Raw genomic sequence first — 12177 nt, 5'->3', positions numbered from 1 at the left:
CTCCTCTCGTTCCACTGCAGCCCTCAGCCACAACTTTATCACCCCGTGGCACTGAATGGGCCCCCTTCATGTTGGCCGGGTTTATGACCCCGCGTTCTCAGACCAGGGGTCCAGATACGGCCCTCCATCAAAGGCCCCCTCAGATACCGCTGCCACCTCTGGTCTGCTGTGGATAGACTAGTCCGTGTTTAAAGAGGCGATTATAAGCCCTTGGCCAGTAGCCAAAACCTCTTTTCTTTCCCCTGCACCGCGTCACGACCCCACTGATGCCTACCTGTTTGCATGTCGGGATATTAAGGAAGGGTATGACCCTCACCTGAACCCACAACTCACCTCACTTCCCACAGGAAGTGGCAACTTAGCCAAAGGAAATGGACTCTTCTGCTGATAAATAAAGCCCACCATACTCTCGGCTACAGAAGGGCTTATAGAGGGACACATGACCAGCACATGCTTTGAAACTGATATAAATTAAATGATGATTTGACCCTAAAGTGTTTCACTTTTCAAAAGCCCAGCTTTGAATAGCCTTTTGAGATGTCATCCTCCTTTTTTTTATTTACAGCCGACTCTCTCTTCCTCATATCAAAACACTACCACCCATTGGACGAACTCTGTAGGTCTATTTATAGCTCAATGGCATGATAGGAAGCATATTGTCCCCCATTTGTTGGGTCTGGTTGCCTGCTCCGCTTGTATCATTGCATCACTCTGAGCGGAGGCAGCAGTCCAGGCTTTATGAATGAACTGAGTCTCCGCCAGAGGCTGGGAGATGGCACTGATCCCACTGTGATGTCACTCCAGAGACGAGCAGAAGAGAAGGAGCATTATGAGACCTCCCATTCATTCTTCTGTCTCTCTCTCTCTCTCTCTCCCTGCTGTGCCCACCCCCAGTTCTCTTGTCCTGTGATGGGCTCATATTACAGGCCGGTGACTCATCTCCCCCCACCCCCCCCCCCATCCTCCCACTCCCTTCCCGTACTCAGTCATCCCTCACCCACCCGGGATCTTCCCTGGTCCTGCCCTGCCCAGCCCTGCTGTTCCAGCTCCATAGACTTTGGCCCCAGCCACAAAAAAAAAGAAAATCCCAATTTCACACCCACGCTCAGGCGCACCGGCCATAGAAGGCTGCTAATTTGGTTCATGTGTGTGTATGCGTGTGTTTATGTGTGTCAGTTTAACGGCTTAAGGTGGCGAACAGAACCCCGGTCTAAGGTTTGGTTGGGGCTCGGTCACATGGGCAGTGCACCGGCTGTCGGGGAGAATTCCTCGGGGAAAATATGGTCTTCGCACTCAGAAGCCCGTCCATTACTCATATCATGCCAAGGGGAGTAGATAATCAATACCTTTTACTGTACAGCCAGACTCAACATCAGTCTCACTTCATCAGCCATTCTTAGAATAGATGGACTTATTATTTTCCTCTTCATCATTAGTAGCAATTGGTGTAATTTCATACTTTTCACTCCAAACGCTCTTTTTACTCGTGCTAGTTGTTAGTGAAATGCCATAAATGTTGCATGTGATTTACACCCACTCCCACATTTCTTGAGCTAAGTGGATGGAACTCATTTTGTGGACAGACCCGCACCGTCTAATGTGGAAAGTGATGACTTGTGGATGCTCTAACTCTCAGTACATACTGACCATTCTGTATCTAATGGGACTCGCAGGCATTGAAATCCTATCAGGACTTCATCATTTACTAGAGATCGTCTAGATGCGAGCTCGCCTCTCTCGCTAATGGATGCACACTGTACATTAGCTCTGCCGCAGATAACTTTCACATGGATCACTCACCGTGGAGGCTGCTCTACTATCGCTGCACTCTTAGCTCTTCGGCTTTCCTTTCAGCCCCGCCGTGTACTCGGCTTCATGTTTTTTAAGATTGCGATTCACAAAAATACAACTAAGCAATGCACATGTGATGAAAGCACTATTAAGCAGGTAAATTGATCTTTTTGAAAATGTAATTTGTGCTCACCCAAAAAATAAAAACGCCTCAAAAGACATTTGTTCTGCTTTGCATTGCTGCAAGACATTAAACAGAAATCCCACTTCAAATAGAATGAACAAGTAATTCAAATTGACGAACAAAAGAAATCACACAAATTGCCGTTTGCACACATTTTAATTTGCTCTATAATCATGGTTCCACATATTCCCCTCCTCAGAGTGCCTAATGGTAGTTCTCATGCACGATGGTGTTGAGTGTCTTTTGATGGAGGATTTAGTGCTAAAGTGGGTTCAAGTCTGTGTGGCCTGCACAGGCTGGGGCTGGGGTTGGGTTGATAAAAGCGATGGAGAGGGAGGGGCGCGAGCGGTTCGAAAGTGCAGACAAACTCCGCTCGACCTACCTTAAATAAACTGCCACATTTCGCCGCTGCCTTCACATCAAAGCGCAGACTGTCTGAGCCCCAGTTCCATCTCAGCTTGCAGCCGTTTGCAGCATATACATTTTTGCACCACCAAGAATACTTAAAAAAAAATGTTAAAAAAAACAGAGGCCTACACGACCCGGCTGCCACGAGCACCTTGCACATTAAGACAGCTCGCGCGGGTCTTATTTACATTGTCAAACCGCTCGTTTTATTTTGATACGCAAACTGTCTGACAATAGTTACACTGGGGTTTTATACGAGGCTGTAAAACTGTATTCATTCAAGTCGGAAGTCAAAGCAAGGTAGAGCAGCAGAGAATAAACAACTTTCTGTTTGTTCACCGACAGAGTAACGTGGAGCAATATATTATTGCATGCCTAATTGAATCACACGAAGAAGCAAAGGGCCTTTTGTCTGTCCTCTGTCTCCGGCCTGTTGCAAGGCTTCTTTCTTAGAGGAGGGGGGGAGGGAGGAAGAGCTCAAGATAGGAAAAAAAAGAAACTGGGAGACCTAATTTTACAAACAGCCAGACAGCCATTGGTTACATGGGCAAAGGAGGGACAGCTGCCACGCATTCCAGTCGAGGTCGAGACGTCAGCGAGCGGTGAAAACAAGCGTGAACTGTATGTTGCCCCAGTGTACTGCCGGCAGATAAAAACCGCCAGCCGGCGGAGATGCCAGCACATCTGGGTTTGACGAATGGCGTCGCTCTGAGAGGAGTGACACAACTCTCCCTCATCGTGGTTTCGCCTTCAAGCGAAGACTTCTGTGATCTGTTTTTTTCTTCACGATTTTAATTGACAAATTGAGCTAAAGAGAAAGACATGCATTTAAAAAAAGAAATCAAAGCCCAATTGAACACTTTATTTTTTTTCGTGCACCGCTGAAGCCCCACGATGTTAAAGTTTTTGCCTCACGCACTTTCACCCGTCTTAGTTGATTAGACAAGATTCCAACAGATCGTCATCTACGTCTGTCTTTGTCGTGTAAATGATTGTGGGCTATTGCAGATTGAATGAGGCATGTCAGCTAATTGGAACTCTATAAGGGCCTTTTTATGTCTATTTACAAGTCATTTGTTGAGTCTTCGCCAGATTAGTTTTTAGCAGTCTATTCTAGTGTTGGAGGCCCGGGGGTCTTTCCCCTTCTCCCCTACTTTGCCCTCTCATCCCACACTTTTCTGCAGACTTTTCAATCTAATTAGATGAGTGCGAGTCATCAGGCACTGTTTAAAGCCATCAAAGGGAGCTCTGTTCCGCACTGGGTGCCCACTGGCTGTGAGCAGAGGACAGAAAGCCCAGTGTGTGTGACAGAAACCCTCGAGACAGCCCACCACCCCCACCTCCAAACTCTCCTAGCCACCCGCCAGCAGCCGCGGTGACATCATCACCTCATCCCTCGACCCATGACCTCTCAGAAGGTTTGACCCCATGCTTGGTCCCGTGACAGTAGCCCCTCTGTGTAAGGGGCAGCATGGTAGGAGGGCTAGCAGGGGTCACGGTGTCAGTGATGGGCACCGAGCGCAGCGTTCCCACCCAGGTTGTGCGGGTAGGCGAGCTGTTAGTGTTTGCAAGTAAACTTGTGTGTTTTTATTTTAGTGCAAGGTGAGTCATATTTGCCTCATGACTCCAAACAACTGGCAATAAAAAAAGAAGAAAAAAAGAAAAAACGTCTCTGAACCGTCCCTAGTCATCGTGCACTAAATTGTGTCAAACATTGTTTCCACTATTCCACTTCAGCCTTTCTGAAACATGCACGTGTGCAAACATAGTGCACATGCAGTGTTACCTCTGTGTGTAAACAGTTCAGATGCGCTGCTGTGACACGTCTTGTAAATAGATTGGATCTGATCTGTCTAGACGGGATGTAATTGTTTAGCCATGTTGTTGATCACGGTCTGATACAACTGTGTGTGTGTGTGTGAGTGTGAGACTGGGTTCATATACAGTATGTGTCTGTGTTAATATCTCACTGAGACGCTTTACACATTAACAAGTCTCCCCCTCTGTCTCAATTCAATTCCTGACTCTGTCAGCTTTCTCGGCATGAAATATAATACAGGATGCATTGTCAGTTGTCAATAGTAATTAAAGCAGAATATGATATTTGCAATTGCAATAATAACCTAATCGATTTTCTTTTGAATGTGTGCTCCGCAGATCCGGAGTGTGGAGATGTCCCCCTGCTAACTCCAGGAAGTAAAGAGATGATGTCACAGGCTCTGAAGGCCACCTTCAGTGGCTTCACAAAGGAACAGCAGCGGCTGGGTATTCCCAAAGGTAAAGCAGTCAGCTGCGTGTGTTCTTATTATCCCCCGTTAACATTTTCATCTGGGAAGCTAAACGCTTGAGCCCTCAGAACCTCTCTTTGCTCTTTGGTGAGACGTGTACTTTCACTAGATCGTTGCACATTATAGCCTGCTTTAGATCATGCACTGAAGGCCTGAAAACAAGGAGACGCACAGTTATTCCAGAAATGGCCTGATATTACATACATATCCGTCCGGGTCAGACTGTCTGACTGCAGCGTCCAGAGAATCAAGACACGGAGACAGACAGGGAAATAATGAGTTAGCTTCTTGACTGGAAGCCGACCACAGAGCCTCTTCACGCTGTTTGCAAAGAGCTGGACTCTCAGTGTCTGTCTAAGTGATCGTACCATATCTGTAAACTATGCGTTTTGGCTTCTCATCAACACTGCTGTGTACCTGTTTGCTTTTGAATGTGAATTTCAACACAAGGATTCAGCAAATTGCACAAATGCTGTATTCTAACAGTTAATAAAACAATCGCCAATTTGTCACCCCCTGTGCAGATCCCAGACAGTGGACGGAAAACCACGTGGCTGCGTGGCTAACGTGGACAGTGAACGAGTTCAGTCTGAAAAATGTCGATTTTGACAAGTTCTGCATGAACGGAGCCAGCCTGTGTGCGATGGGGAAGGAGCGCTTCCTGGACTTAGCACCGGACTTCGTAGGTGACATCCTCTGGGAACATCTAGAAATGCTTCAGAAAGGTAAGGCCACGTTGGTCTGAGACAGATTTTCAGATTGTTTGTATTATTATAATTAGATGGTTTTAAGACGGCAACCGCATACAATATGTGATAAATCTTTCACCGCAGAGGGTGATATTGCTTCTTGCACCAATTTGGGACACTGTTGACCTTTGCTATAGTAACAGGAGCCAAACGGGTAGACGCAATTTAGCTCAGGTCATTAATTTTTGATAATGCTGGATGCAGTTACACGATGCTTGAAAATCAATGGCGAGGTCACTGACGCTCGTTCCCTATCTATTTTTCATGAAGAGGATGCAAAGCATTACCCCATCAATGGACTGACCTCCAACTTCCAGGAATCCCGTTATACCTCAGACTACTTTGTCAGTAAGTACTCATCACACTCGTCGTCAATCACTGTGTAATAGCACAAGATCGGTGCCATATGAATGGGGGGGGGGAAAAAAGAGGAGTGGTTTAGTGTTGTGAAGAAAAGAGTTTGGGGAAACCATTGTACATTTTGATTTAGATGGTTCTAAAGCCAGTTTAGCCAGAGGCATGTATTGACCACAAGTCTTAGGAAACAATATGGCATCACTATATAAGTTTTGCAAAAGTTAGGTCCACGTATGATACATGTACAAGACTCATCTCATGCACTGTGGGCTGTGTTTTGTTATGGACTATTCACACACTAAAGCGTTTGGCCGGCAGTTCAGCACTAGATGGATTATGACTCGGCGCTCCTTTAGATTGATCGCTCTGCTCCTTGCTCCCCGTCTCTGCTTCCTATCCATACTCATTTCCCTTTGTCTCTCCAGGCTACGGTGTCGAGCATGCTCAATGTGTCCCTCCTTCTGAATACTCAGAGCCCGGCTTCATCACAGAGTCCTACCAGACGCTTCATCCCATCAGCTCGGAGGAACTGCTGACGCTCAAGTACGAGAGCGAATACCCCGCCGTCATCCTCCGGGACACGCCCCTCAACCCGTTGCAAGGGGACTACTTCACCGTCAAGCAGGAGGTGGTGTCCCCCGACAACATGTGCGTGGGACGCCTCAGCAGAGGTGAGGGGTCGCGCGCTAGATACGAGAGACAAGATATTTACATTGCGGCGACAAATGTGCTGCATTTCTGATTTTTAATCAACACTTTTTCTTTGGAACGAGTGTTGTGATAAGTGTGTCCGCATGCGTGGAAAAACTTTTTTTTTCTTTTTCTGTGGGTGTCTGTGTGCGTGTGTTTGTGCTGAGGCGACCAGAAACGCGTCATGCCACATCAGCGTGCCTGTATTAGAAGAGAAGAAAAGCAGGCCCTCTAGTTGGTTTGTGGTTAAAGCAAACCTGCCTCAAACACTCTAGACTGGGTTGGGGAAAAAAAATAACTCTATTGTTTTTGTCAGTGTGATACACGAACCAAAGCCACAACGTGTTCTCTTCTTGACTCCCGTCCTTTTATGTAAAACGGTTCAAGTGGTGTAACCTTCAAGAACGTGTTTTGTCTTTTCTTGTTTTTATTGGCCTCTATTCCTCGACTTTGAGGTGTCATCCTCGGCGAGCAAGCGTGGGGTTTTCTCATGAAACTGTTTGCTTTACAGAATGCGCAGGCTTGTTTTCTCTCCCAGTGATAGTTTACAGAGGAATCAGCAGCGTGGTTTACATTATTAGCTGTAAAGCTGGGATTTTCTTCTCACAAATCCCAAGCTGTATAAATGAATAGCATGTGCCATGCACACTATGCAATCCTCCTGCATTTGCCTACAAGGTATGAGGTCGGCCCCTCATGCATCACACTTAGCTTTTGAGCGTTGCGTTCTGCTCTCCCAACGTGGGAAAGTATTTCGTAGCGCTATTGATATCCACATGTGGCTTCAATTTAAGCAGTTGGAAGATTTCAACATCAATGGAGGGGGCTGCATTATCTGTCATTTGATAATGACTCGTCATTGAATGGCTCTTATTTCTTTCCCGAGGCTAAACATAGCAACGGCGATCACACAAATGCCTTCCATTTAAAGTCAAATCCATATGGTGGTTGTAAAAGGGAAATGAGGTGTGACATGGAGAAGGACGTGGCACCACGCAGAACAATACAGCGCAGTGAGAGGGAGCACGATTTACTGTTCAGGCGTTGATTATGACGACAAGAAAACTTGTAAGATCAATTATAAATCCGATGCATTGAAGTATCACAGTGACTCATCTATTCTTAGAAATGTCTTGGAGGAAAAGCAGAGGGAGGAGTCTTACATTATACAAATTCAGGCTTTATTAAACACCTTTATTAAATGTGACTTGCTATAAAATGTACATTTTGAACCTCCTGTAACAATTTTTGACCGTTTCCTCCCGTCCTTCCCCTCGTAGGTAAGCTCGGTGGCCAGGATTCCTTCGAGAGCATCGAGAGCTTCGAGAGCTGTGACCGATTGACCCAGTCATGGAGCAGCCAGTCCTCCTTCAGCAGCCTGCAGCGGGTGCCTTCGTACGACAGCTTCGACTCGGAAGACTACCCCACCGCCTTGCACAGCCACAAGCCCAAGGGCACTTTCAAAGACTATGTGAGGGAGCGCTCAGACCTCAGCAAGGATAAACCCGTCATCCCAGCGGCAGCACTGGCAGGATACACCGGTAAGAGATGTCTATAGGTCACAGTTTATACACTATCATTTAATATACGGTCCTACATGGAAAAGTGCCGCAGCTTTTTACAGACCGTTTTACAGCAGACATTTTTTTTAAATGTCACAGCAGGGAAATCACTGGGTAACCAATGAAATGAATCGAAGCTCTGTTCCATTGAGGTGTGCAGGATCCCAGGGTTGTGATACTGCCACACATAAATGGAATATAGAACTATATTATTTATGTTTATATCATTATCTTATTATTATTACATCTCATGACTTAGTTACAGTAAAAGATAATATTGGTTCATTCATTTTTTTTTTTCTGTAATTTGGTAAAAGTATTGTATAAAAAGAAACATAGTTCTTTAAGGATGAATATTGAGTGCAGCTGTAACACACATATGTGGAGGTGCATTAATGCTCTGCTTTTAGACCAGAAGAGAGAAAAACAAACCCAGTGTCATGCACATTACAGGAAGCAAAACAGATTTTGCTCGCACCTTCTTCTTTTTTTCTTCTCTTTTTTTTCAGCTCTCTCTGTCTCTCACTCTTTTGTTCTGTCTTCACTTCTCGTCCACCTCCTTGTTATCGGCAGCCCGAATCTCAACCTTTTTTTTTTTTCCAGGTCGTCCTAGCAACGGCGGTGAAACATAAGAATTATGCCTGCACATAACAGCAGAGAGAAAGGGAAAAAAAAAATCTCTTCATCTCGTGAGGCTTCTTCATGCTCGTACGTGCTCCAAGAGGCATATTGCGTATGTTCTCGGAGTTCAATAAGACGTGGAGATAACTGCGAGCTCTTCTAAAGCAAATGCACTGTTTCAGCACCCGTCATGGTTTTTGGTCTGAAAAAGGGGCATGAAAGAAAAAACTGCTGTTACTATTTTTAACAGTTCACTCTAAATCATGTGTTGCACAAGAACATACATATTAAACCTTTGTGTTCATGTGTCAAGGCTTTAGTTCAAGACATACTGTTTAAAATTGGATTGTGAGGAGCCTCTTAACGCCATCGTGTTTGGGACTTTTTCAGCCATGTTTAAATTGAAGTCACAAGGCTCTAGGATTGCCAGCATTGGAAAATGGGGGGAAATCCAAGAAAATGTCTTAATGTCCCCAACAATGCATACATCAGATCACAACAGAATGTCCTGAAGTTGATTTGTGCATGTTAATGTATCATGTGTATGGTTATTACTTCAAAAGACACTGAACAATGAGTCATTCATTGGTAATGATGTTGGAAAGATGTCGTAATGCACATGTAATCAAATGATGAGGCGTAAGATACTGTCTAAAAGCCCCTCTAGTGACCGTTGCTCCCTGACAAAAGTGGACAGAACCAGAAATCTGAAGGGGGAAAAAAAAGAATAAAAATGAATATGATGCATCAGCTGATGAAGTCAAGATGAACGAGAGATTCGTACACCTTCTAGATTTGTGTTAATTTTGCCTTTTTTATGAAATTTAGCTTTTCACAATAATAATAATAAATGTAAACCTGATCATGAGGAAATCTCTTATTTTTTTTCAAAACCTTTTCAAGTGTACTCCACAGCTCTCTGGCTCCATTTACCGCTTCGATCCCGACGTCTGACATGTATCAGTTGTTACGACGGGATAGATGACTCCAAAGAGCTCATGTGTGAAAGGCTGGCGAGTGTTCGCAGCCTAATGCATAGTAATGTACTCGCACAGAGGAGAATGTGCTTCCTCCGAGCTTTTACAAGATGGGGAGGGGGGGAAGGGAGATGGAGGAAGGAAGACGTAGAAAAAAAAATCACACTAAAATACTCAATTTTTCACAGCCTGCAGTGCAAGCTGTTATTAGGAGCAGCGCGAAAAGAGTGCAGTCCTTCAAAGATGGAAGCTTTGTTCGAGTATACGTGTGTGTGTGTGTGTGTCTGCCCATGCGCATACGTGTGGGTGGATGAAGAAATACAGGAAGAAAGGAGCTTGCAAAAGAGAGAGAGAGAAACCTCAACCAAAAAATTGTAAGATTCCAAATTGCTGCTTGTTCTGCTCGGCTTCCTGCACCAGTCACGGGGTGACAGGTGACACTTGACAGAGCGCCCGATAAGGCTGCAGAGAGATAAGTGAAGCTCCAGTTGTCATCTAAACGGTTTCCTGTGACACTTTGCCATTTGCACCTCTGTCTACAGTAACATCAGGCAGCCTTACAACATGGTAAACTCCCAATCTGTACCATGATACTTTTATCTGCATTGGATGTAGTCGTAATTGTACAATAAACACGTTAAAACGCTACATATTTGCTGGTTTCACATTTTCAAATATGAGAACCCTGACTCCTTTTTTTTAATCGTTATTTTACGTTTACAAAAGAATTATCCATACATCACTCCTTCCGATCCCCACCCAGCGTTCTCGCTGTGGCTGCATGAGCTCAAAACTCATTTATCATACCTCGGGTCAGACACTTTACTCCCAATGCGAGCCCCCGCCACACCCCACCCATTTTGCCACACTATGCCTTTTTCAATGAGGCCCATTGTGCATTGGAGATTTATAACATATTTTTGGAAACTTTTTTTTTTTTTGTCAAAAGGGTCGCCTCCATTCTGGCACGAGAGCACAAGGGGGGGGCTGGTAAACGGGCACTGTGTCACCCTTATGCGGGCTCGCTATTACAGTAGCAGACTTTTTGGAATGCGAGTCGACGCTTTCTGTCTCAAAGAGACTCAGTGTTGCACAGCCACTTTATTTTCCAAAGTCTCGGGCGGCTGTTGTCATGCACCTTCTCCAAATCCTTGCAGGAGTAAAAGCGACTTGCATGCACCATTTCTAAAGTGTTCAACCCACACGTCTGTTTCCCTGAAAGCTTTTGTTTGCGTTGTTTAAAGGCACATTTGGTTTTCTGAGGCTCGAGAGAGGGGACTTTTGCGTAGCTTGAATTCTGCTGAGGCGGTGTGCTGCACAGGCAGGTGTGATTTCAACTTGCGAGCCTGAAAAGTGGGTGGTTGAGTGTGCTGAAAAACCACAAGATCAAAGTGCGCAGCCTTGTATCTAGTTCAGAGACGAGCCCTTTATTTTTTGGGGTTTATTTTTGTTCTGCTTTCCCTCCTTTTTTTCTCCTAATAAGCTGTTGTAATAGCACTGAAGTTCACTTTTAACAGGTTATTAAAATGCTTTTTATTCATGAATCCGTTGCAACATTGCAACAACTTAGCAGCCACCATCTCTGTGACACGCAGACTGCATTCAAATCCCTGAGATGTGTTGCTGAAGTCTACAGGCAGACCCTCTTATTTTTAAACGAGTGATTTCATCAGTATGGAACTCGTACAGACACAGACTGTAGATTCACATACTGCACCGGGCAACTGCCAGACAAGGGAATGCATAATGAAAGGGACTGTTGTATTTAGGAGGACATTTAGTTCCACTGCTGTACTCCAGTCTGACCCACATTAGAAGGTTTACTTTGTCCCCCTTCAAGTGAATAATTGGCATGCATATTTAACACATACATCATGCACAGCCCAAGTATAAACAGTCAAGACACCTTTCACTTTTCAAGGATTTTTTCACTCTCCTCTTCTCTTTGCATTGCATTAACAGAACATAGACTTTGGTTGTTTTATGCGATGTGTCTCACTTTTGTAAACTCTTACACTGGAAGTCTTCCTCTTCCCAAAAATGTGTTTTACCACTCAACACACCGTATATGCAATGCATTGTTATCTATATTACAGCACTTGGAGCGTTGAGCTAATAATAGGACTACAGAACTTGAGCATTTAGTCTGGATCTTCATATCTTTTCCCCGACATTAGCCTTGTTTAGTTAAGTCCACACACCGGCCTGCGTCTCCTCGGTGTAAACGGCTAGTTTTTTAACGCACACTTTCTCTCCCTCCCCCATCTGTTCTGCAGGCAGCGGCCCCATCCAGCTGTGGCAGTTTCTCCTGGAGCTCCTGACCGACAAGTCTTGCCAGTCCTTCATCAGCTGGACAGGCGACGGCTGGGAGTTCAAGCTTTCTGACCCAGATGAGGTGAGAGGTCGTGACCCCGCTGGTCACTGGTACACGTGCTGGGAGGTCCTAAGTAGTCGGCCAGATGAACAAGATGTCCGCTGCCTTGTTTTTGTTTTGGGAAGGGTTGCTGGTTTTGCATCAGTAGACTTAGAAATAGCAAAAAAAGTACATTT

The 12177-nt window shown here is 45.0% G+C and overlaps 1 protein-coding gene across 3 annotated transcripts in view; it reads left to right on the top strand.

The window, feature by feature from the left end:
- ets1 (v-ets avian erythroblastosis virus E26 oncogene homolog 1) overlaps positions 1 to 12177 on the top strand; it is a gene marked incomplete at its 5' end in the record, with an annotated part of 32507 nt that overhangs the window by 19403 nt on the left and 927 nt on the right. For all 3 annotated transcript variants that reach the window (XM_079224764.1, XM_079224763.1, XM_079224765.1), the window contains 6 exons: positions 4541 to 4660; positions 5196 to 5396; positions 5691 to 5768; positions 6203 to 6448; positions 7748 to 8008; positions 11904 to 12022. In XM_079224764.1, coding sequence (XP_079080890.1) covers positions 4541 to 4660; positions 5196 to 5396; positions 5691 to 5768; positions 6203 to 6448; positions 7748 to 8008; positions 11904 to 12022 — 1025 coding nt within the window. The remainder of the gene's footprint in view (positions 1 to 4540; positions 4661 to 5195; positions 5397 to 5690; positions 5769 to 6202; positions 6449 to 7747; positions 8009 to 11903; positions 12023 to 12177) is intronic.

The sequence above is a fragment of the Taurulus bubalis genome, assembly GCF_910589615.1.
Source record: "Taurulus bubalis genome assembly, chromosome: 10".
Lineage (NCBI taxonomy): Eukaryota > Metazoa > Chordata > Actinopteri > Perciformes > Cottidae > Taurulus > Taurulus bubalis.
Note: the sequence above shows the minus strand (reverse complement) of the source record. Positions and strands in the feature narration are given on the sequence as shown.